Source organism: Ascaphus truei, chromosome 3 (genome assembly GCF_040206685.1).
Source record: "Ascaphus truei isolate aAscTru1 chromosome 3, aAscTru1.hap1, whole genome shotgun sequence".
In the NCBI taxonomy this organism is placed as follows: domain Eukaryota; kingdom Metazoa; phylum Chordata; class Amphibia; order Anura; family Ascaphidae; genus Ascaphus; species Ascaphus truei.
The window spans coordinates 364,979,162-365,005,789 of record NC_134485.1 but is presented as its reverse complement, the minus strand read 5'-3'; the positions used below and the strand labels follow the sequence as shown (position 1 = coordinate 365,005,789).

Genomic DNA, 26,628 nt, shown 5'->3' with positions numbered 1-26,628 from the left:
GGCTCAGAAAAGATTGAAAACCACTAAATAAAATAATGTTTTTTTTTTCTTCTTTTTACAGAAAGTCCACTTTAGCAATTTCTTGGTATTGTATTTGCCACCAATTATTTATATGCATTTTTAAACGACATCCATGGGCATTTGGATATTTAATCTATAACATGATTACTATTCATATACATTAGACCAGGGGTATCCAACTACAGTCCTCAAGAGCAGGGGGGCGCAAACTTTTGGAGCTGGGCCCCCCCTACCTGCACCCCCTGGTGCTCGCAACCCCCTTACTTTTTTACCGGCGTCAAATGGCGCAGGGGGTGACGTCACATGACCCCGTTGCCATGGGATGGACGTCAAATGAAGCCGCGGGGTCATGTGATGTCACGTCCCATGGCGTCATTTGATGCTGCGTTGCCATGGCGACGCGGCACATCATGGCTTATGAATGTCGGTAAGTAGGTTAAACATTAAACAGGCAATGTTCTGCCGCAGTGCAAAACTGTTACAGACCGTTAAAGCAGCAACCCCCCGTGGAAGCCTGTATGAGTTTACCTCACATATGGTTAGTATCGAGCATGTCCTGCTCTTGTTTTATGAGGGTTTTTTTTTTTTTTTTTTAAGCGTTGCAAATCATGATTTTCTTCATCTGTAGCTTCTGGGGTTACAATCGTAACCTTCCGACTGCACTGGGCTCTGGGGAGAGCTGCATTTTTACAGAGCATCGGATTTTAAAAACAAAGACAGTGTTGGAAAGGGCAAGAATAGATCTCAAAGTAAAAAAACAAAACAAACAAGGTTATCGGGCGGACGGATTTAACCTTTTGAGTGTGTCATTGCACAAACACTCGTTTTGAAGGGGTTGATCTCGCTAACTGCTTTGACTTTTGTACGCATTAGCCATGGGGGGGGGGGGACTGAGGGGGGGGGAAGCGGTCATGGAATTGATCATATGAAATTTCGGAGTCCGTGTCACTCTGGTGCTGCGGCACTGAAACGTTTAATGAATACACAATCACAAATTCAGAGTAACGAACATCAACTTAGCATAACTTAACATTGCAGCATTTAGATTTTCCACCCTTAGGAATACACCATATCATGAGCTTCTCTTCACTTACAGTATAGCCACAATTACACTGGACAACCTTCACTTCCAATGACGATTTTCACCGGCAAAAAGTTGCATGTTATTGATACAACCAGACGGTTTCCTACAAGCAAAGTTTGTTATTTAAATATAGAGCGATCTTGCTTAAAAAGTACAATATGCCACGAATCAAGTATTAAAGACTTATACAGGTGGGTGCACACATTTTGGCGATCTGTGAACACAGGATCATTCTGCGTGGAAATGTTTTACGTAAAGAATGTACCAAATGAACAACAATGTTTCAGCTATTCTGAAGCCAAACTTCATTCAATTACTGTTCAAACATTTATACATTTACCTTCATTGAAAGAGGTGGTTAAAAAAAATGCCTTGTGACATTTTTAGCAAACAAAAAGTACAAAGAATGAGTGATAAATATTTAAAGTAATCTGAGGGTGTCTCATAATAACACCCATGGGGACACACACGTATACATATATTTATTAGAGCACTTTTTGAAGGATGAAATAAATCTCTCTATTTTTCTTAATTACAAAGTACCTTCTTCAGGTCCAACCAGCGCATCACTGATGTGGACAGCTAAATTATTATGTATTGTTGTACATAGTAAAGTACAATTTACAGAGCCCTGATTATAATACTTTTTATTAAAACCTAGATTTACACAGAAGTAAAAACAATGTGAGACACATGAAAATAAAAATCCCAATAAAGCGGATACAAATGGCTTCCTTAGAAAGCATTAAATGATGCACCCATGATTCATTTACATGATATAACTTGTATATATATAATTCTATTAAAATAAACTATACAAACTTACATATTTACATTTTAAATGTACATTTTAGAGTTTATGTACAATTAAATAAAAGCTGCTTAATATTAACTAACATCAGCATCTTCCCAGGGAATGTCCGAGAGATTCTTAACACCCCAGTGCTGCCCCAAGGGCAGAGGCAATAGTTATCTGTTACAATATGCAATTCATGGTTTTCATGTCATTCCTGGTTGTTTAATGTCTCTCAGATTTTGGTTTCTGGTCCCTCTGCAGACAGCGGGTGCAATGAATTTCGGATCCTCAATGCTTCTGCCGCACAGAGATGTCCAAAGCATTTGTTGTACCATTCGGGACAATGGCCTCTGAAAATAAGTAAACACAGGTTAGAAACTACAGCTGCAAGTAATCTTCATACACCCTCCCTCTGCCAGGAACTAAGGGCCTCATGCAGAGAGCATAGAATTTTAAAATTGTCGAATTTCATAAAAAGTAGCTTTTTTGGAGAGTTTTATTCTCCATATGCAGAAAAGTGCGAATTCTGCTATGTTTAACATGGATGCGTGTGGCGAGTTTAAATTGGCGAGATGCGCGCTTCAGAAATGTGTAAAAACAAATTCGCGCCTTTTTTTTCCCCTTTACTATAGGCGGCGAGCGCCATCTTGCCATCTTTTCCTGGCGCGGCAAAAATGCGAGAATCGCGCCATTTTCTTGGCGCGAACAGCCGCTACATGCCGTTCGCACCTCTCTGCATTCGGAGAGTTTTAAAAATGGCGAGATGGAGGTTCTCGCCAGCCGCGAGGCGAGTTTTAGCAATAGAAAAAACAAAATGGCGCGTTTTTCGTAACTCGCCATTTTCTGCCGGTTTCTGCGCGAAATTGTACAAAAAATGGCGAATTTCGAAATAACGATGCTCTCTGCATGAGGCCCTTAATCGTATCCTCCCAGTTACTGAACGCCAGTCATTTCACAAACATTTTTGAGATACAAAACACATAAACTAATTAACCTCACCAGTGAAAATCCACACAAATCTCCCAGATGTGATACTACACAACACTTTCTGTGTTGCTGACTCATTTGTGTCCGATTTACAATCTCTAGCATTGTGAACTAATCTGATGTGGCTGATTTCATTTTTGGAGAATTAAATAAATCTTTGTGCAGCACAAGTGTCTGGTATTCCCCATTTTTGGGGCACAAATGTTTTGCATGTCTTCCTTCTACTGTACCTGTGCACGTGAGCGCTGGACCATTGGAATTTTTAGCAGCGTGCTGGGAACTCTCCCACGTGTGCACAGCCGGGGAGTGTCTGTCGTTTTCCTGCGCTTGGTGGCAGTTTTCAAAACAAGTGCTGGAAAATTGCAGACACTGTTTAAGGTGCCAGTGTAAATCAACTGGGACACCTTCTGCTCTTCTCCTGCAGAGTCAGGCCGAGCATTTAGAAATTGTATTTAAGCCTGTACATTATTGTACAATAAATAATGTTTCCTTTATATCTTGAATATATATATTGCATACATATGTTTTCTCTCTCTCTTGCGCTCTCATTGTTCCAAATAGGAGTGGGCTACAGGTGTGAGTAGTAGAGCTCAGAAGTATGCTGCGACAGTAGAGCTATCAGCATCTGGTTTAGCTCAATGCTAGAGATGCTGCCCTGAATAACAGAGGTTTTGGGTGCTGATACTGTTAGGCCTAACATTAGTACCCAATACATCACAAGGTGCCTTAGGCTACGGCCCCAGTGCATGCATCTCACACAGACACACACACACACACACACACACACACACACACACACACACACATACAGTGTTCGACAAACCCAGTCGCCCGGTTGCTGGGGGCGACCCGAAATTGCCCCTTGGTTATTGGCTGCCAAGGAGGAGGAGGACAAGGGGAGAGAGGAGAGCCCCGGGCAAGTAATTACAGCGGGGCCCCCGGGGAGATCAAACCTTCAGTACCTGTCGAATGTGCGACATCCCTTGTCTCCTGTGTGTGTCTGTGAGAGTGTCTGTGTGTGTGTGAGTGAATACACCCAGCCACCCTCTCCCTGTTATCCTCTACCTGTCTGTCTGCCTCTCTCTGTCACCCTCTGACACCCACACTCTCTCTGTGTCACTCCCACACTCTCTCCTCTCTGTCACCCCACACTCTCTCTCCTCTCTGTCGCACCCACACTCTCTCTCTCTGTCACACCCACACTCTCTCTGTCACCCACACTCTCTCACACTCTGGATATCTTATTTACCTATACATCTTAACTGCCCTATACCTACACCGAAATAACCTATACTGCTTTCTTCCAGATCTAACTCTCAAGCTTCACACGTGAGACATCGGAATCCCCCCTAACCCAGAAGACAGGTAGGGAACACACCCCCTCCAATGTATAACATTGCGGGAATGAGGGTAGCTGGACATTGAGGGACTGCGGATCAGGTAAGATCCCAGGCGGGATTGCTGCTTTAGATATTGTGAAGCGGGGGTGACCAGGCACAGGTTAAGGTGTTCAAGAAACTAGTCATTTACATCTGGCTTTTTTTTCTAGATCCGACATTTATACACACACACACACACACACACACACACACACACACACACACACACACACACACACACACACACACACACACACACACACACACACACACACACACACACACACCACACACACCACACACACCACACACACACACACACACTCACAAACACTCACATAATTATGTAACAAGGACTAATTGTAGTAAAGTATTAATGTAATACAATAAATAAACTGTTGTGTCAAAAACGAATGTTGTTCTTACTCGGAATTTATTCAATTTCTTTTTTTAAAAGCACAGCTGGAGGCGGGGCTAAGGGTGGTCTGGGGGGCGGTGCCAAGGGCAGTCTGGGGCGGGGCTAAGGGCGGTCTGGGGGCGGGGCTATGTGGCGAGTAGATTTTTTTTGTTCGGCTAGTAGATTTTTGGGTGATTTGTCGACCACTGCATATATATAGTGCTTGGAACTCTACTAAAATAGGTCACCTTCTCTCCCCAAGAGGTTGCGAGAAAAAAAATCTGTGCATAATTTCAATCAATTTAGTCTTTTGGAGTCAGCAGAGCTACTACAAGTCAGTCGTGTTTTTGCAACGTTGAGTCTTTTTGGTCATACTGCTCGGATTTGCCTAGCCGGAATGAAACGGCTTCTAAAAAATCCGCTCTCCCATGGTTTGGACATGCGAGAAGGGCTTACAGAATACAAGAAACTGCATATCTGAATTAAAAGGGTTCTTTCTGCAACAAAATGCACCTCTCACAGCTACTACAATAGCCCCCTACATACAGTATTTAACACGTACTGCCTTGAAGCAAACCTCCAATATAGAGCCAAAGTCTGACAAGTACTTTACATGGGTAACCTGCAACTGAGCGGAGTGAAAAAGGAAGCTAGAGAGTAGATGCAGAAGTAGTTAACAGAGTGCTAGCATAATAAAGAGAATGGGTTCACTGGTGGGATATTTAGATTTAGGGAACATTTGTTTTTGTGACTAAGTACAACAACTTTCAACATTGTTCTCATACAGTATGCATTTCTTCAGTGTAGGGAATCATGACTATTCTATTGCTTTGTGCAGTACTTATGGCTCAACCAATTGTTTAATGCAATGCTACTTACTTTAGGTCAACTCTGCAAATATGTGTCAGCCTTGACTTTCCAGAGCCACAGGGTTCTATTAAAGAGCGTGCATCCAGTACTGCTGCCCTCACACCTCCCACCAAAGGGACTTCTTCGTGCTCTATAGAGGTGGCCACCAAAGTGCACATTCCTTTAGGCAAATCAGTTCTCCAAGTCCTAAAGAGGAAAGTGACATTTAGCCAAATCAATAAGTTGTGAAAATAGTACAAGTATACTAATCAGGTATTAGGAAAAGGTCTGTGATTCAAAACCACATTGTTTTCTAATAAAACTCAACAATAATAATACAACATGGGGTATGCATTTATTTGAGACATCAATTCAACTTAAAAATTGAAGCATAGCAACCCACATATCAGTGCATCAGAGTGGAATTTGAAATAAAGTCTGATTAATCTTTGATATAATAATACATTTCTTAGGTTTAGAAAAGAGGATATATCAATCCTGAGCTTCCCTTGATTGAAGTGGTGAGTAATATAAAATCTCCAAATGCTTATATATCATATGTCAGGTACTTTAGCTACATAAGGCCAACAAGCACTGCATAAAACTCAGTAGCACAGCCTACTAAGGGAATAAGGGCATTCAACTTACCTTAAAACGACATAGTCCCTGGAGGGATGGGGAGCCATACTGTTCAAGACATATTGGTAAACTTCTGTCTGATTATCAATTGTCTCTATGACTTTTGACTGCAGAAAGTCATCATCCCAAAGGTGCCGCTCTCTTAACATGCGATTTAGTACAACTGATGGGGGAGCCTCCACTTCTACTGATACCTTCCAGAGCCTCAGTGGATTTCCATCACCAACCTACGGATAACAGATACACATTTAGGATTTCTAAGCAATACCAATTTACACACATGAATATATATTTATGGCCTGACAAACTGGGCTAAAACCCACTCGCCCCCTCCCCACCAAAAGTCACTGTCCCCCACGACACACCCTCAGCGGGGCCCAGTTGCGGGGTCATGACGGTGTCTCCTGGCCTTCTGCTGTCTTGTCACCTTTAAAATCATGTTTTTCTCCTGCAGAACTATTCAAAATGGCCACGCGGCGTCATATAATGCTGCATTGCCATGGCAACGGGACGATGTGACGTCACGCTGCGTCCCAGTACCATGGCGATGTCACGTGGCCATTTTGAATAGTGCTGCAGGAGAAAAACATGATTTTATGGATCAAGACAGAGAAGACCGGGAGACGCCGGGGACACCGTCGCAGGCAAGCAGTCGACAGCGGCCACAATGCAGTCACCCTGGGCGACCGCAGTTCAATATTCTATATGAACTTTCTGGATCTTTAGAATAGTTCTGGTGATTTGTAAGAATATATATATAAGAATATATATATTCTTACAAATTACCAGAACTATTCTAAAGATCCAGAAAGCTCATATTGAGTATTGTTGCTAATAACAGTGTAACAGTCTTCAATTAGTCAAACAGTCTTCAATTAGTCAACTCTACTAGCAACAATAGTCGAACAATGCTACAGATTTACTTTTCATCCAACAATCTTGTTGGCGACATAGAGGTAATTAGTGATATGCAGGCAGTTAAGATAAAACATAACCATAAACACTTCATACACATTTTGTTGCTTAAATATAGTGTCTCCTTGTTTTGATTTGAAAGACAATATAGCTATCTCAAAATAAATTATGTGTACTACTGTATATGTATAAAATTGTACAACTTGAAAACAAAATAAATAAAAAGAGTTACAGGCGCTACATTTTAAATTGAACAGAAACAATATTGTGGGTATATTTAGAACAGATATATATTAGTTACCTTTTTGTAAGCAAGTTCCGTGTTCTCGATGCTGGACAGAGAGACCCATCCCTTGAACTTATCCTTGGCTTCTTTCTGAATGCCCTGTATTAAAGTTTCAAAGTATGTGCAGTAATTTCCCCCTTCCTCTTCCATCTGCTTCCCCAAGTCCTCCATTCTTCTAAGATGGACATTGGCTTCTAAGTATGAATTTTGTGACTGGGTTATAATCTCATGTGGAACCTGTGAAAGACATAAAAAAACAATCAATGTATAACAAAGGGAATATTACTATGGACAGTGGTCGACAAATCACCAAAAAATCTACTCGCCACCTAGTACCACATGTGTGCTGCTTGAGCCATTAGGAGCTCGCCACAATGTTAAATCCACTCGCCCAGGGCGTGCAAATGTATAGGTTTGTCGAACACTGACTATGGATCACAATGATGGTGTAATAAAGAACACTAATACACTGATAAAACCGAACGTGAAAAGTTATGTAAGGCCTAAGTGGTAATGCCACTGATCCTCAATAGTGTTACTACAGTTAGAATAGTCGCACATTGTTTGCCATCACCAAGATCTGGTTATTCCTGAGTAATACAGTAGTTAAAAATTCATATATTATTTTATATTTTTTAATATTTCTGTTACATAGATATAGTTGTAATACAATGTTCCCAAATAGATTAATTAGGTTTGATTTATAACTAATACAAAATTGCATTAACAACTCCATTTAATGGATATAATAGTTAGAGCACTGTGACCTTTACAATATCTTATATTAGTTTACAGGTATGTGCTTGTGACCATAACGTTTGGTTTACGTGGAAGTTAGAGAGGTTTAACTGAAAATATACACAATTAAAGTATAATTCATGGAGCATTGGACTGGAATAGAACAAATACAGAGAAAAGATTATGTGGACCCGAGTCCAATGCAAAAAAATAAAATCCATATTAGGAGGAAGTCCGATTTGGAATCTTAATCTTCTTGTTTTTATGTTTTAAATACTGGAATCTAATTAAGCACTTACAAAGAAAGACGGGACATGATTATAGTGCATATATTAGAATCAATGATTGGTGCAATGAGAAAAACATATGCAATGTTGTTGTACACAATATTTTGATATACCGTAGATCACATATACATTATTTATACTTCGTTTTTTCTACAACAGCTTTAAGCACCACACAGGTCCCTTTACACAAAATGGCATTACAATATTTATAAACATATCTGTTTATCTCAAAATTATATAATTGACTACAATTTATTTCTTACATTTACCAACATTTAACTCTACAATCTCTAGCTGTTAGCTAGCTTGCGTAGTGGTACCGTGGATTCCAAAGAAGGCCATTAGCTATGTTAAATGCTATATTTAAGACATTCAAGATTTCAGGAAAAGAAGTGTTAGCGAGTATGTGAGTCTTTTTCAACAGGAGTTGAAATTGAAGAAGACTGGAGAACAAAACTCTTACGCACGGTGTTTTGAGGAGGTATGCTCTTGACCACCAACTCACCTCAAATAGTTTGTTGCATTCCATTATCATGTGTGTGAGCCCTTGTGTCGCTGCCAGATTCTCATTCAGGTCCTTTTGATCTGGCTTTCCTGTTGCATATTTTTTCTGTATTGCCCTATGGTTGAAAAGTGAAATAATATAGAATAAAAGGAATTCCGAACTTACAAGGAAACCAAACATCTCTCAAATCTGTTCAGTGGCAAATAAGAGTCTTGAAGTCCTTCAAACTGCATATGATAGACTAAGTAGTGTTTAGCTCTACAAGCATGTGCATTTAAAGATGGTTTAACATTGTGAACTTATCTACTTAATGTCCTGATTTTCTAATCACTATATTGAATACATTGAAGGAAAAAACCGTAAACGCAGAGGAAAATCATGACAGGGGGAAATAACTCTGCAAATGAAAATTCTACAGTACATAAAGGTATGCACTATGTTTTGAATATTCAATATTTTATGAGCATACCACATGTCCTAACCTATAATATCCACCACTCAACCTGAGCTAAAAAGAAATCAAAAAGCGTTTGATGGTTAGAAGTAGAGTATTTTGTGGCATGTTGTACTCCCAAAACACAGAATGCTGGAGGTAGATTACTGCGATTACAAGTGGACAGGGACAAGTAACTATTTAACTCCTTCAATGACAGATGGAACATTCATGTATGATGGACTGAAATACAGGAAATGCTAATTGTATTTCAATTTTACCTAATTCATTTAAGATTTTCCTATTTATTGCATGTAATTCAATAGATAATAAGAAGCACCGCATTTTCTGGAAAATGCATTGACAGCCAGGGCCGCCGACAGGGGGGGAGCAAGCTGCAGGGGGCCCAGCTGGCTGGCATTGGAAGTTGGGCCCAGTCTTTGCCCGGATGCCGGTCCTCTCGTTGCTGCCAGGCCCTGGCTCTCCCCAGCTGTGGGCCACCCTCACTGACACTGTCCCACACCGAGCCTCTGACACTGGCATGCGCTGGGTCTATCTGATATCGGCACTTTCCGGAAGCTGGGCTCAGCTTTCGGCATGCACCAGCATGAGAGAGAGGCATTGCGCGGGACACATAGGGAGGCCTACAGCTGGGGAGAGCCGGGGGCCCGGCGGCAACAAGAGAGCCGGTAGCCGGGCATAGAAGTTGGGCCCGGCCAGAGGTCAGGCCCAAATGCTTTGTCTGGCCGCCGTGCCCCAGCTCCCTCCAGTGGTGGGCCTCCCTCACTGTCTTGCGCAGGGTCTCTCTCTGATTTTGTATCGCGCACCGGCATGAGAGTGAGGCCCAACCAGCTGGGGAAAGGCGGGACACTAAAGGCCAAAGACCACCCCCAAAGGTGCTGTAGGAAAGTCTGTATTTGTATTTATTTGGTGGATTGGGGTGTTTTTGTGCATGTATTTGGGGGGTCGTGGGGAGCTTTTGTATGTATTTGGGGGGTGTTTTTTTAATGTATTTGGGGAGTGGGGGGTTGTATGTATTTGGGGGTGACAGGGGTTTGTATGTATTTGGGGTTGTTTTTTTGTATGTTTCTAATTGGGGGTTGAGGTGCATGTATTTGGGGGGTGTTTTTTTTGGCATGTATTTTGTGTGTGGGGAGGTAATTATTGTGGTGGGGATAGTATGTGTGGCTGGGGGGGAGGGAATGAGTGTGATGAAGGGGAATTGAGGGAGCGGGATTGAGTGAGAGTGGGGTAATTGATGGAGAGGGGGAGAGTGAGAGGAGAGAGGGGTGTGTAAGAAGGGATGAGGGGTGGAGTGAGGGAGAGAAATATGTGGAAAAAAGGGGGGAAATAGAGGAGGGGGCTCACGAGGTGTGAAATGGGGGGGCTCAAAACACGTCCGACATGGGGGCAGTTGTAACTCTAGTCCTGGGCCCTGGGAAATCTCTGCGGCCCTGTTGACAGCAAATTTGTTTTATCTCAGAGTGCCTGTAACAGGAATGAACTGTTCATTTCTAAAGGGCTGAATCATCCCTGCAGAATAATCCCATAGGTATGTACATTTCTAGCTATGCTGTCCCTTAATAAGGGAATTGTGATGCAGACAGAACAATACCCTGCAGAACACGCCAACCCAACTGTATAAACTTATTATCATGAATAAGATTTTGATATTATTTATATTAGTAAACTTCTCTCTTTTTTTCCTAGGAGGAACATTTGTTCAGTCCTTCTACTACGCTTAAAGTCTTACAAAGGCGATTTAACATAAAAGGTAACTCATCAAATTGAGGCAAAATATCCCATTCCTTCTAGTTTTTTAAAGGGAGCAATATTTTCAAAAATGTACGTTAACTCTTGCTCAGTGTCTACGTAGTTAAATGTTCACTGAATTATAGTCATTTGAAAAATGTAAAGCAAACCTTTAGCATTAGGCTCTAGGAATCCTACATGTCAAAATATATAGGAAACAGCTTAGTGTGATGCTTAGCTGCTAAATAAATATCAATTTAGATACCTTGTAAAATATGTCCACAAAATACAGTATTTACACTAAAAATAAAAAAAAACACAGGACTGTGAAAAGATTTTTTGTTGTATTATTATTGTAGCATATCACTGTATGTGAGCGTGCAGAATGTGAACACACATTATATTTGATCGCTGGTTCCAGCCAGAGCTAAATGTCAAGAAGACGATCAACTATATTCCCCATGGCTATATTAAATGATTCAGAGCGCATACATTCATCTTCAAACTTTTTCATTTCTGTATTAAAACCAAACTATGTTGACGTGGATGTCCAAAACACTTCTGACATTTTTATATTGCATTATCTGTCAATACTAAAGTAAGAAACACATCAGAGTATAGCCACCTTGGAGAGTTGTCTTTCTTCAATAAATTGAGGTGGAAAACAGACGGCGCCAAACACACAGCGAGATTCATTGGGGTCATCTGATTCTCTTCCACTGAGGTGACATCACAAAGGAAGCACAAGAGCGTCTGCAACACCTCTCTGTTCTCATCTGACATCAGCATGATGGCTGACTGCACTGCCTGGAGTCTCTGCTCTTTGGGGACATCTAAGGAAATTCAAATGAAATCACAGAAATGATTAATTATGCCCCAAATCATAAACAGAGATGTGTTAATGTGTGTTGGTTTGCTCTGTGAATAATAAGAAGTCGCACATTTGGATAATCTTTGGCTGATGAAACATTGCTATGTGACACATATAAGTGCAGCGCAGAGTAGAGAGAGAGAGAGGGGCTTTCAGTGCCTGATATGGGGTCGCTTTTATGGCAGAAAATTCTAGTACCTGTAGACTGGACTATTTCTTTCTAAGGTTTTTACAAGGTATATTTATTCTTACAAACACATGCTAAAATCCGTTTGGTAAGTTCTTCCCACCTTAAGTGTTGCTCTTTGTGCTCACTTAATTGCACTTATTTCTAATAATTAGTGTTTTAGAAAGCAGGGCCAGCAGCGCTAGGTTTTTCCATGGCTACCTTTGACACTCCTCAATATTTATGCACTGTAAACAATTATTGATGTTTCAAGGGGCAACTGTACAAATAGAGCGAAGAATATCATAGAGGCAAATATGAGAACGCGTAAATGCGACACACTAAAATCACTACAATATGTAATTTGTATTTCTGCAACAATTGCAACAATTCAGGCGCCAGAGTAAAATGCTGATATTTAATAGTTTTGTAAGGATTTTTTTTCCCACCGTCGGTAAGAGTGAATTCACTGCGAACTAAAATTCCATTTTTGTCATGGAGAAGCTCTGAGGTATGAAAAAATAATGATGTATATGATGAAAGGGGCAGAGGGTTCCTAGAGCAGTGAAACAAGAGTAACAAAGACCACATATAATAACCCAGGCATACAATATGCCTTATTCCTTAACTGTTGTTTAACAATGGATGTGTTATTATTAATAATAATAATAACATGTTCTTGTATAGCACTGCTAGTTTTTTACATAGTGCATTACAGAGACATTTTGAAGGCACAGGTCCCTGCCCCATGAAGCTTACAATCTATGTTTTTGGTGCCTAAGGCACAGGGAGATAAAGTGACTTGCCCAAGGTCACAAGGAGTTGACACTGGGAATTGAACCAGGCTCCCCTGCCAGTCAGTGTCTTTACTCACTGAGCCACTCCTTCTCCGCAAGTGTTGTAAAAAGATATCAGGCTTTTTAGGTTACTTTACAATCCCATGAATATGATATAGAAGGAGACAGAAATGTATTTGGGAGGAAATATCCTAGACTAATGTATGCTTACATTGGTTTCTTTACAACTGACCAAGTTGTAAAGTTTAAAGGTGATAGGTATTTCCCATGGTAGAAAACAGGCTTGAAAATAGCTATGTAAATACTCATAAATCCCTGTATACAGAGAAATCGCAGACAGTACCCATTACTGCTGTGTCTGTCACCACCACATAGTAATGGCAAGGACAGTGTGTATTGAGCAATAGACGTGAAGTCAATACATTTTATTCAATCTATCAATGTGGTGCCATTAAAACAGAGAACTCCATGATCCGCATTACATTTAATATTTGTGTATTTGTACTAATGGATGAGTCATTAAGTAAAAACAAGATTACATATGTAAAAACATTGCAATGAAAAGTGACTATTGGTTACTCCAAATAAATTGTGCTGTGAACTGCTGATAAAATGAATATAATCCAGACTAGGAAAATATATGTAATGCTTGTTCCCCCACCCTATGGGAGATTCTGCCATTACACGGTGTAGGTTGGTGCATACCTGCTGGTTCACGAGAGGCTGAGGTGTCCTCCGACGGTAGTGAGGACTGAATAACAGGCTTCTGAGGTACATATCCGACATTTACTCCATAGTACTCAGCATCTCCATCTGCTGTAGGCTCTAGATGTATGAAGGTAATCTCCCACAATAGAACAGACTCATCCCCCCAGGAAAGATTACACACCAGGCAGGAGGTATATATAACAGGAACGGTTTTATTCTCTTCTGCTCCCACCGCAGTCACTTGACAACTCTGCCCAAGGCAGTCTCAGCTCTGGTCTCTCAAACTTCAGATGGTTCCTGGACTTGCACTACGGGTCAAGGGCCCCCACAGCAGTCCTAGCTCTTCCCTAATTCTCTAGCAGGACCAGAGGTATAGGTAATTACTCATTTCCCCGAAGAGAAGGGAACCTGAGCCTGCCAGTACACAGCAGTCTGGGTGTGATACCTTGTCTCTCAATGGTAGAGACCAACTAACAATTTGGAGATGCAACCCCCTTGAGTACAGTAGGGGGAGGGTACCAGGTCTGAACCCCGGAATGTGCAGCCTCAGACCTAATTATACCTCCTCCCCTGTCACTCAAGTGTACTGCCTGAGTGGGAAAACCCATGATTGATCCCAACACTGCCTGCTATTACCAGGACTGATATGTCAGTACAGGGTAGAATAGTAGCCACTCCCAGCCATGGTTACACTCTCCCTCTGGTGGAGTCCAGTGGTCCCTCACTTGGAGTCAAATTTGGTGTACCATCTTTCATTTGATAAACCTGAAACACAGGAAACATAACAGTGTTTATTACAGCAGTATGCATACATGATAGCATCCCCTGCAAAACACAGTACATCACAGTTGAATATGAAATAACAATCATATTGCTGTCAATACAGAACCCAGGTCCCTCCCAACATGAAGAATCTAATTACTCAATAGTAATGCTCCGGGTCTGGCTTCCTAACTAGTGCCCAAGTGACTGAAAACACCCTTTTTGGGTGCCATTCTGAAACGTATTCAACTCGGTCTATATAGATGGATCTGCCTACCTTCCACACTCCTACAAAATAGGCTACTCTCTCTTCTAGATGATAGAAGGTGCTCCGAGCATGGGATGTGATGTAGGTCCTTATGACCTCCTCCATTTCTCCCTGTTTTCTTCCACCTCCCTTATTATAGGAACGAAGGGATACTCAAACCCATGCGACTGTCTATAACTCTGTACTACATGTCACTCTGCCCTACTTATCTTTGTAAGTCTATGGCTTTCAGCTTGGCCTGGCAGCACCCAGAATAAGGGCTCCTGTACTGGAGGGTCACAGTATCTAAATATCACCCCTTTAGGTTGTACAATCCCTAACCGGATCTCATGCTCCCTGCGTCTTAAGGCTTCATCAGTCTCCTCGGGCCCATACTCTCCCTCCGCCCACCAGTGTTCCACTATGTCTTCTACTTCTAGTAGAAACCTGGGGCTGTGCATGTATGGGACATACCCCTGAAACCTAGGGTCCCACTATGGTAATGATTTTACTGGGGCCGCCTTAGTGGACCCAGAACCTGATGGGGTTTTGGTGGAAAACCAGGAAGTGTCCAACCTTACAGACATCAAATAATTGCAGCCCCCAGAAGTGACACTGCATGCCATATCCTCATCATCAGACCCATCCCCAAAGACTGGCGACAGTCCTGAGAAGGAACAGCTGGTTTCAAAAGGCTCCGAGCCCATCGAAAAGGATGGTCTGGAAAGTACAGTAGTAGTGGTACTAGTCGTGGGGCCTGGGGCAGTAAAGTCTTTCAAGTCTCGGTCAGAGTCCTTGGTCTTAAGCCCACCCTGACTGGATACCAGCGCTGTGCTGACTATATGAGGTTCTTTAACTGGCTGGGGTTTTCGACCATAATATGGTTTTGGTAGCGGGCCTGCTTTTCGTGGGTAAGTGTCTTAATGCTCAATGAGGTCGCAGTCTTTTTGCATTCCAGGTGTGCCCGAACATGGTCCATAAAGTGACTTACGCCAGTGCTGGTGGAAGCGGTATTCACCGGAGCATGAATCGGCCGTTCCTCGTCTGCCCCAGCGGTCGCCTTCCTGTCGACGTCACCAGGTTCTGGTCTCACAGGATCCTGATAGAAGTCGATATCCCGCATCGGAAGTACATCGACATCCGGTCTTTGAGTGGGTGTGTCGTCGTCCTCTGTGTAGGGGTCGCTGTCGCCCGGTACCTTGTCGCCGGAAGTCTCCATCAGTTCCTGCTGGGAGTAAGGAGGTGGACTCTCACCGCTCCGCTGACTTGCTGGAACCTTGGAACTCGCGGATGGGGATGCTGGTGCACCGACCAGGCCGCTGAGAACCGCCACCCATGGGATTCTCCTCCGCCGCTCAGGCCACACTGTCGCTGTAATCGGGACCGGACAGCACCGTTGCTCGATGTCACAGGTACTGTTGTCATCTTTGGCAGAATCTGTAGGGGTACACGCCGGCTGGCGAAGCACCACAGATGTCCGACCACGGCTCTGGCTTGATGAAGGTAGTTACACCTCAGTGGGGGATATACACCAAAGCATTGCACATTCCTCTACGGCAATCAACAGGCAGAATTTTAGCTCCTGTGCCACGACCAACTGTGGTTCCTCCTCACCCCAGGCAGTCACCTTACCCGGTTGTTCGTTCTCCATTGTTGGTTCTAATTCACGGACCGTCTTTGGCACTATCTCTGGGACCGGGTCTGGAACCCCCTGGAGCATCCGCTACGGCACATGGGCCCTCGGAAACCTCCATTGCTGAGGTAGTTAGTGTTGCTTCATCGCCGACCGCCCAGGTATTGGGGTCAGTCGCGTCTTTGGTGAAGAAGGCCGTAGGCCTTAGCAGCATTGGCTTCAGATAACGTGCTCCGCACCTTGGACAAGTAGCTCTCCAGGCAAGGTCTCTGCCCAGAAAGTCACACTTGGGGCACAGGCACTTTAGATATCGTGTCCCTTCTACCTTCACTACCAGGAGGCCTCCTGGCAGACAATAATGGGAGAAGTCGCAGCTTGCCATCTCTTTATCGGATGAAGTGCGTTAAGGTAGGAGAATGGATAAGGTAGCTCCTCTCTCTCTGCAGACTTTGAAAAACTGAGGGTGCGGTCGGCAACATCCGGCCCCTCCTTTAGTTGAGATGGTTTTTCGGCATTGGCTTTTCACAGTGCCCCCTATCTCTGGTGGAGATTAGAGTAGGGGCGTACTGAGACAGTGCGTGAGTCTGGTTCCTGTCTGAGCCAAACAACAGACGACAGAGAAGCCCAATGCTACATCCAACATGACAAAAATTCACAGTAAAATACTTATATATTCTATTGAAAAAGGGTCATTTACTTTAACCCTTTGGCCAAAGCATTGTAAGCTTGCGAGCCACGACAAGGCAGACCCTGTTCGCAAGTCCTAACACTACCAGATAAAATACTAATATACCTCTATTAGGATTAACATTCTCATTTACCTCTATTAGGAGGGAGAAAGACAACATTGGATCTATATCCAGTAGAATGAAAGGATCTACTCTCTCCTCTCTGAGCCAGTCACATCACTTGGGTGTGGCTCTGGCTTTCGCTCCAGACCCTTGCAGAACTGTGCAATAATTGAGCATGCAACTTTTCTGCATGCTGCACATGCGCTCTCCAGTCTTGGCTGGAGACGCCATCTTGACTGACAAACTTCACGTGGTCTGTTCCCGAGCAGAAGAGCCACCATTTTAAGTTCACTTTTATACAGGACCACGTGTCTTACACAATTCCGACCAGAATCCGTTCTCTGTAGTTCCTTACAGCACATAGTTTTACTGTCTACCAAGCGTAGGTGTACCCCAGGCTAGCAAAGCTCCTTCTGATACGCTGCACTCGGTCACAGTCCATTATGAGCACTCTGCGGTTTACTGTGTGTCAATGGCTAGTGATACTGGTATGGTTCTTCAAGCAGAGAAGTATAGGCACCTGAATACGGAAGGCACTCCTCCTAAGACACCACCCCGTCAGTACCTTACACGCCACTCTGTCTGGCCCTGACACCCTAGTCTCCTTCAGGTGATCCTGGCCCCTGGCAATTAGATCCCCTCCAGACACCCTATCCATCAAGCCACAGGGTGACTTCGAACAGCAATAGCACTTATCACACACAGCTCGCCCTGTGGATCTACGTAGGCTACAGTTCACTTGACACTACACCTAGCCTCCCTCTCTTTATAGCACTCATTCTGGAAGTGTATATATAAACGTCCAGCTTTGTGTCGTTAAAAGCCAGTCCTGTTGCTGCAGATCTCAGTAGTGCCTCCAAATGTAACGCGTGTTCCCCCACCCTATGGGAGATTCTGCCATTACATGGTGTAGGTTGGGGCATACCTGCTGGTTCACAAGAGGCTGAGGTGTCTGCCGATGGTAGGGAGGACTGCAGAACAGGCTTCTGGGGTACATACCCAACATTTACTCCATGGTACTCAGCGCCTCCATCTGCTGTAGGCTCCAGATGTATGAAGGTAATCTCCCACAGCAGAACATACTCCTCCCCTCCAGGAAAGATTACACACCAGGCAGGAGGCATATATAACAGGAACGGTTTTATTCTCTTCTACTCCCAGAGCAGTCACTTGGCAACTCTGCCCAAGGCAGTCTCAGCTCTGGTCTCTCAAACTTCAGATGGTCCCTGGACCTGCACTACGGGTCAAGGGCCCCCGCAGCAGTCCAAGCTCTTCCCTGATCCTATAGCAGGACCAGAGGTATAGGTAATAACTCACTTCCCGAAGGAAAGAGAACCTGGGCCTGCCAGTACACAGCAGCCTGGGTGTGATACCTTGTCTCTCTCAAGGGTAGAGACCAACTAACAATTTGGGGATGCAACCCCCTTGAGTTCAGTAGGGGGAGGGCACCAGGTCTGAACCCAGGATTGGGCAACCTCAGACCTAATTCCACCTCATCCCCTGTCACTCAAGGGTACTGCCTGAGTGGGGAAAACCCATGATTGATCCCAACACTGCCTGCACCAACACCAGGACTGATATGTCAGTGCAGGTAGAATAGAAGCCACTCCAGCCATGGCTGCATATATCTCAATACAAAACATTTGTGGAGCAGCAAATAACACTGCCAATCAACTCCCCTCCCCCACCTCCCCAACCTCCCCAAACATAGTTCATCTTGCCAATGAAAAGACCGGAAAATGCTTGAACTTTGAAATATATTTTACAAACGATACTGTACCAAACTTGTTTGTTTTGTTAAAGCATCAACCACCCAGTTTTAGCCTATTAAACATACCCTTGTTATAATTCCCCAATCTCTTAAATGAGATCAAAAAGTAAAGCATACCCCGAGGATTAATTCCCACTGTCTGTGTACTTACACTGATAAATGTGGAGAAAGGTCTCTCCTAGTTTACTAGTGAGAAGAGGTTCCGGCAGATCCCTGAAGAACTGTTTCACCATATCTGCCACATCGTACGCGCACTGATCTTCATAGCTCACATTCTCGGGGCATGTCTCGTTCATTTGGCGCAGAGCCTGAATTCGAGATTTAACGCCAGACTTTCTAAACAAACCAACCTGTGGAAAACAACAACATATTTTTTTTTTCTGGGGAGGGTGAGCGGGGATTAACCATCGTAATTTGGCACAGGAAGAATCACATAAGAGTTACCATTATTTCATTTTGCAGACAAAAAAAGAAAACATACTCAAAATAATAGACTGACTGACTGACACATTCAAAAGCCCTGGAAGTGTTTATTCCAAGGCAAAGTAGTTTGTCAAAAAACTTAAAATAGCTAGACAGTTTAAAAGAGAGTAGTGTTTTAATGATAAATGCATCAATATACAAAATATAGCTTCCACTTAAGCGGGAAAGAAATAGAAAAAAAGACAGCAGTTCAACATGTAAAATAAGTTAACGCTCTTGATAGGTCTCCTATTAAAGTCATTTTGTGATATACAGTCGCTATTAAAATAAAGACAAAAAAAAGCGGTGGCACATTATAAAATCCTATTGCATACTCTGATATTTTATTGTCATGAGAAAAATAAACTGCTGCATACGAAATCCACTGATTTATTTTAAAAGTCTAGTATTTAAAAAATTATTAAATGCACAAGAGGGTTTTTCTTATGTCTTTTCAATTTTTTTTAGCTAGAAAACAATAGTGCTGAGCTTATAAATGATGCCAGAACATTTTATGCTCTACAATGTAGACATGTTTAAAGTGTAAATTAGCCCTTCCACTGTATCTGGGATACTTAAAAGGGGCGATTACTATGCATATCAATGCACCACTGCCCACTTAAAGCTCTTACAGGGATAATAGTTTAAAATCCCTTTTAAGTACCCCAGACAGTCATTCCTAACATCTACCATTTGATGACAACAATGGGAAATCTCTCAGGTTTTCTCTGCTTTTTCCCAAGACCTCAATTCTAAAATGATAACATTTGGAAGAGCAATGAACTCAAAAAATGCTTGTTCCAATTACAGTAAGAGCTTTAGCATCTATTTTATGTGACAACTTGAAAGCTGTTGGATTTTTGCATTAGTGGTTGTTCAAAAGAAATATGACTAGTGATATGTTTCTAGTCTTTCCAAATGTTTAGGGACACTGTCATGTATTTGAATAGTTATAGTCATAAATAAAATTGTTGAGTGAACACTGCGACATAATCTAAAAGCCCATCCGAACACATCCTGTTAGGTTTGCTAAAGGTGAGCACCTTTAGGTAATAACTAGGATCTTTTTAGATGCACTTAAATAGTCTTATTTTTGTTTTAGAATTTATATGCAGCATATTGTAATATGTGTCAACTGTCTTTTCTTTTGCTGAAGCATGTGAAACTACATAATCTACATCATTTATAAACATACTATACCAAAATACACTTAATGATTGTATGTGCTGCATAGCAAAAAAAAAAAAAGGGGGCAAAACTTAGACAGCAAAACAGAATATGTTATGCAGTTGCAAATTATTGTTTCAATTCAAATATTTCCCAATATCATTTCAACAGTCCATGATTGTGGCATAAACCGAAATGAAACAGCAGTTTATGATTATGTTATCCTCCTTGAATATTAACATGTTTCAGTAAACAAAGGTTTATCAAGTCTTCTATTTAAACAAAAGTATGTTATTAAAAAAAACCTGCTGTGAGAATTGTATGTGCAGAATAAAAATACTTGTAATACACTGTATCAATGATTTTATAGAGCAGATCTCTTGAGGTATCGTAGTAGCTGCCTATGCAACCATAGTGGGAATAGGAGCCACTGAAAATTTACCTGATGGCTTTTTATTTTCCAGCATACTTTCCCACAACACTGCAGCTACAGTATACTGGTAAAACGAACACGATGCAGCGACAAAACGGGTAGAGGTTTAACACCAGTACAAAAGCAAGTACATTCCTTGTTCCCATCCAGACCAACCACTGTACTAATGTGTATCAATATTCAGAATTGAGTGTTTAACGGCACTTTAATTCCATGCATGCAATGAGGATATCATTGTGAGTGTTTAATGATATGTTGCTTTACAGTTGCAATAAATAAATACACAGTAAGAAAACAGTCTTCTTTACCTGATCTAAACAGTTGCTTCGCAGAAATCGTAATGCTTGCTGAATGCTTTGGGGAAGGGGTTGCCCAGTTCTCTGTACATGAACCATCAAAGGTACGCCGAAAACATTTTTATCCTTATAATCAGGTCCCTTCATCCTTTTCATAAATTTTGGTACAGACCTGGAAAATGTTACAATCAAGACAACTATTGCAGAGGAACAAAGCGATGTCCTTAATTTGTAAACACCTTAAGCAAAACTGGAATGAAAATGATATTGCTGCCTGTGCCATTGTATGCTAAACATTGTCATATACCATATACATGATGTTAGGAAACTCACAATTATATTCATTTTACACAACGTCTGTATCTCTAAGGCAATGATAATATTGAATTCATTCCTTACTAAACATTTACATAAAATAGAACTGGGGACAGTAAATTGTAAGTTTAGGACGGATTTCTATGATAATTTACTGATCTAAAAAACTCTTTGCACTTTCTCGATGGCTAAAAAATGGTTATTCTCTTAAAGTGTGTCAATATTCTGTAAGACACATTGTTTTTGTTTATCATTAAAATGCCATAGTGATGATCGGGGCACTATTGCACAAGTCAATTGGAGTTTCCAGTTGATAGTGAACCCATTGCAAGGATTTACTCACATTAATCTAATAAGGAAGACAAACATATGGAAACATCCCATCTCCTGCCAAAAATGTATCTAAACCGTCAGTGGAGTCCAGCTAATTTGAATACGAATGTTATCATGTTACAAATGAGGACGAATAGGTGAAAATGTGGGCATTCAGCTTTAAACTGCAGTGTAAAATCCTTTTAGATAATAGGGACACATTAACCTTAGCATTTTGAACCCCGCTACTTAGCAGCCTTGTCTTGGGCTGACGCAGCAGGAGGTTCTATACTTGTTGGGGAACTCCAAGATATCACCTTACATGTTTTAGGGTTATAGATGGCGAGATCAAGTGCTATCTGTTGAGCCATTAAAAGTGAATGTTTCATACTAATACTATCCAATGAATACTAACCACTAACAAACACATTGTGTTATGGGGTCTCTGCACTTACCATGTCCAACCATGCTTGTTTGACATGGAATATTTTTCCATTATAGCGGTCAATCGAAGCAGTGAGAATTTCTGCAACAGATTTAGCTGGCCTGCAGATTGATTGCTAGTTTGTAGTGATGCCAAAGAATGACTTAGCTGATGAGAGATCTGGAAACTGTGCCACCGTAAGCGCCTTTAGGAAACAATAATTTTAGATTAAATTAGGGAAAAGAGCAATGTACATTTAAGCATTGTAGACGTCTAAATAAAAATAAGTGTGGCAGTAAACACTGTCATCAGTCGCTATGTATATGAGAGACTAGGAGTATCAGAATTTATGGATATACTTCTATGTGGCCTTGAGACAAAAAAGTAAGGTTAATTATGTTTTCACAATAAACATACCTTTTTACAATGCATTCTAAGGGGATTATTCACTAAACTTTGATAAATTCATTGCATTATCGAATGTGTTTGCATGTTCCTACCGAACGCCATGAAATTTGTGTAAAAACAGTATTCACTAAGAAAAATCGAAACATTTTTAGGGTTTGGTAAATAAATGCCATACCGCACTAATTTGTAGCGGCTTAAAGAGCGAAAGGAACGTAACATTCCATTTGGCTTCTGCAGTCTGGAAGAGCTGCACAGGGAGAAGCTGTATCTCCCCGCACGGCTCTTACAGGCAATCGCGCAGTTGGCATTTGAACAACGTTTGATGGAAGTAGGGGCTTTCTGGAGCTGAGCCACAGGGGGAGGAGGGTGCGGTATCTCCATCATGTATAAATTACATTTCTCGGTCACATGACGAGGGAATAGCAGTTACTGGCAAAAAATGTGAGTTTGGATATTTTTACCGCACGGCTTGAACTGTAATAGCAAGAGTGATAACGCTTGTTAAAAAGCTGTTTCAAACTCTATTGCCATGTTATCGACGTTTTGTGAATAGCTACACGTGCAAAATCGCTTGAAAAGTGCACTTAACCTGCGTTAAGTCACTTACCGAAGTTTAGTGAATAGGCCCCTATATGTGCTGATTTGCAGAAGAGATTTGCGAAAAAAAGGTCTAATGTGACAGACCACATGGTTTTAGCCATTGGCATTTTTCTCCAAACCAAAAATGATAAATTAACTGATCAACTAATTCTGTTTCCTCTTTCAACTAGTCTATTAATTTGCATTGCCTCAACATACGAAGAGAAAGAGAGCAAGACAGAGTTAGAGAGAGATTTTTTTTTTTTCTATGAGCGCACCTCGCAAAATAATAAGCTTTGTATTTATAGATTTATAAATCCCAACATAATATAGTACAATATATAATCAAACAAAAAAAAATAAGATATTTGGGAGGGAATAAAATGAAAGGTTCCAAATTTTAAAAAGTAGGTGTTTCCAAATAGGGCGACTCTTTTCATAAGTTTCCCAGCTGCAAAACTGGGGAAAACATTATTTATTTTATAAAGTATCAAGTAAAAGCATTCACATTGAAACCAATGAGATATTCATATTTTATAAATGTGGCACATTATATTTGCACCAATTATACCTTCGTTTTGCATGCAGAAAATATTGATCAATCACCATTACTGTAAAATTGTGAATGAGGTGCTGAGGTACTAACCTGTTTGTTCTCCTGAGAGATGCTCCAACCCCAGAGTCTCTTCTTTCTCTTGTCTCTGAGGTTTCTGAGTCATTGAGGGATACAGCATCTCTATCCATATCACTTGGAGTGGTCCTTCCATCAGAAATAGAATTCCCTTCAAAGTCTGTGATTGGATTGGGTGAATGATAGGCTGATGTTCCTGATTCCCCAACTGATACATTATCATCCTGCAGCTCTGGCATTACATCTTTTGACCAGTGGTCTACAGACTGTTGAAGACCATTAATATGTTGCAATACATCATCTAAATGAGGAAATAAGTCATCTTTTTCGAAGTCCATAAGGTCTCCAGTGCTGGCATACAAATGAGAACCAGGTACATTATCATAAACACTAATTCTGCTACCTCTTGGACATCTGGAAGACATAATTCTTGGTTCTTTAGCCTGAGGGCCCTTTTTCCTTATGAGGGACATGCTCCCTGCCCGCCAATTTCCGCTGCAGTAATTCTCTGTAGGTGAGAGACTTTCAATAGAAAGAGCTTTGGGAAATGTTCCAGGTTTGTGGTCCTTCGGAATATGCACAACCAGATCCTCTTGTGAATGAAACTCATTTCTGTGTTTCTGACCAGCTTTAGATTGTGTCGCTATTCCTGTTAAGACACTCATGTCTTCCAGATACATCCCCCTACGTTTGTTAGATTCCGGGCCCTTCCTTTCTTTTAAACATGGAGTGTTTCTTGTTTCTGATTTTAAATCTAAGTTTCCAGTTACTTTGAAGTCCAGGGGCAAGTCCTTTACATGCCCATTGCCAATCTTAACACAGTTCATAGCTTTTAGTGACTCAGGCTCTAGTTGTAGAATAGGCTCACTAATTACTAACGCTCCAGCTTTTCCAGAACCCTTTAATTTTTCATGTGTTCCCTTAACTCTCAGTGTTCCCATGCATTTTAAAAGTGTTTTTGCCTTAGTTTGCGTGGGTTTCTCATTCTTTACATTTGATTGACCATCTGTAATATCTTTTGGCCAGTATGGATGTCCAATATTCATTGCACTACAGTCAGGCATTACCATAGTTTCAGAAGACTCAAATGGTTCTCTAAATGCACTATTCCCAACATATGAACATCTACAGTCACTCCCACCACTGCTTTCACTGTGAATAGAACATATTTCAGGTTCACTGAGATCTGTTAGGACACTTTCACTACTTGTTGTGTTTTTCATGTCCCCTGATGACCCAAGTCTTTCTGATCGTCGGAACAGTGTATCAATGTCATCTACCCGAGACCATCGACGGCTGATTCTTTGGAACGTCCATTTGTCACTGATAGCGCACAGGTCTTCTTCATCTGAATCTTCACTCTAAAATGTATTAGAGAGTTTATTCCATTTTATTTTTTTATAAAAATATTACTCACATTTTGCAACATATTTACATTTTTAGGAAGTTGGAGGAACTGATAGCTTGTTTCACCAGATGGGGAATATTTATTCAACTCTCCAAGCTGTAAAACCAGGACAAACGAAGCAAATAAACTGCACCAAGATTTATTAATGCAGAAACACCAATTGCCTTCAATGTTTTCCCTTTCTTTGTTAGATCTGGGGCAGTCTTTTGATTCACTTAAACCCTAATTCTGTACATGGGAGACTTTGTTGCATATCCCTCACGGTATATAACACAAGCTTTCTGGGTTAACCAAACATATGAATAGTTTGCCAGACAGCTTACAATCCTCAAACATCAGGTAACAAATAACGGTACGCATATTTCAAAATAAAATAAATGGTATTGACACCATTTAATTTGTACAAGATTACGTTTTTTAAAGGACCGGCCCCACTTTGCAAACTATGGGGTAGATCCTCAGAAGTGCGATAAATAAGGGCAAATAACGTTACCTTACCTAATTAGGTAACAGACCTTATTCTTGTAGGGTCCAGAATGGGGAGAGAGAGACACACACAGAATAGGGAAACAGGGACACAGAATGGGGAGAGAGAGACAAACAGAATGGGGAGAGAGACAGCATGGGGAGAGAGAGACAGCATGGGGAGAGAGATAGACAGCATGGGGAGAGAGATAGATAGCATGGGGAGAAAGAGAGATAGTATGGGGATAGAGAGAGAGAGACAGCATGGTGAGAGAGACTGCATGGGGGAGAGAGAGATAGTATGGGGAGAGATTGACAGCATGGGGGAGAGAGAGAGATAGCATAGGGACAGAGATAGATAGCATGGGGAGGGAGACAGCATGGGGAGAGACAGCATAGGGAGAGAGAGACAGCATGGGAAAGAGAGATACACAGAATGGGGAGAGAGGCAGACACAGAATGGGGAGAGAGACAGACACAGAATGGGGAGACAGACAAAGAATGGGGAGAGAGACACAAAATGGGAAGAGAGGGACACAGAGAATGGGTGGAGACACAGAGAATGGGGGGGAGAGAGAGACAGAGAATGGGGGGAGAGACACACAGAGAATGGGGGGAGAGAGAGACACAGAGAATTGGGGGAGAGAGAGACACAGCAAATGGGGGAAGAGTGAGACACAGAATGGTGAGAGAGACAGAGAATGGGGGCAGAGAGAGACACAGAATGGGGGAGTGAGAGAGACAGAATGGGAGGGGGGACACAGAATGGGGGGAGAGAGAGACACATAATGGGAGAGAGAGAGACACACACACAGAATGGGGAGAGAGACACACAGAATGGGGAGAGACAGACCCAGACTGGGGAGAGAGAGACAGAAAATGGGGAGAGAGAGACACAGAGAATGGGGGGAGAG

At 41.9% G+C, this 26,628-nt stretch overlaps 1 protein-coding gene across 5 annotated transcripts in view; it reads right to left on the bottom strand.

Moving 5' to 3' along the window:
• Positions 1-966: 966 nt before the first annotated feature.
• The window catches only part of STARD13 (StAR related lipid transfer domain containing 13), a 375,955-nt gene continuing 350,293 nt past the window's right edge, over positions 967-26,628 (bottom strand). For all 5 annotated transcript variants that reach the window (XM_075592130.1, XM_075592132.1, XM_075592131.1 and 2 more), the window contains 10 exons: positions 23,857-25,202; positions 22,255-22,428; positions 21,185-21,344; positions 18,966-19,164; positions 11,694-11,901; positions 8,884-8,998; positions 7,369-7,590; positions 6,162-6,379; positions 5,544-5,720; positions 967-2,251 (listed from right to left, as the gene is read on the bottom strand). In XM_075592130.1, coding sequence (XP_075448245.1) covers positions 2,134-2,251; positions 5,544-5,720; positions 6,162-6,379; positions 7,369-7,590; positions 8,884-8,998; positions 11,694-11,901; positions 18,966-19,164; positions 21,185-21,344; positions 22,255-22,428; positions 23,857-25,202 — 2,937 coding nt within the window. In that variant the 3' untranslated portion in view covers positions 967-2,133. The remainder of the gene's footprint in view (positions 2,252-5,543; positions 5,721-6,161; positions 6,380-7,368; positions 7,591-8,883; positions 8,999-11,693; positions 11,902-18,965; positions 19,165-21,184; positions 21,345-22,254; positions 22,429-23,856; positions 25,203-26,628) is intronic.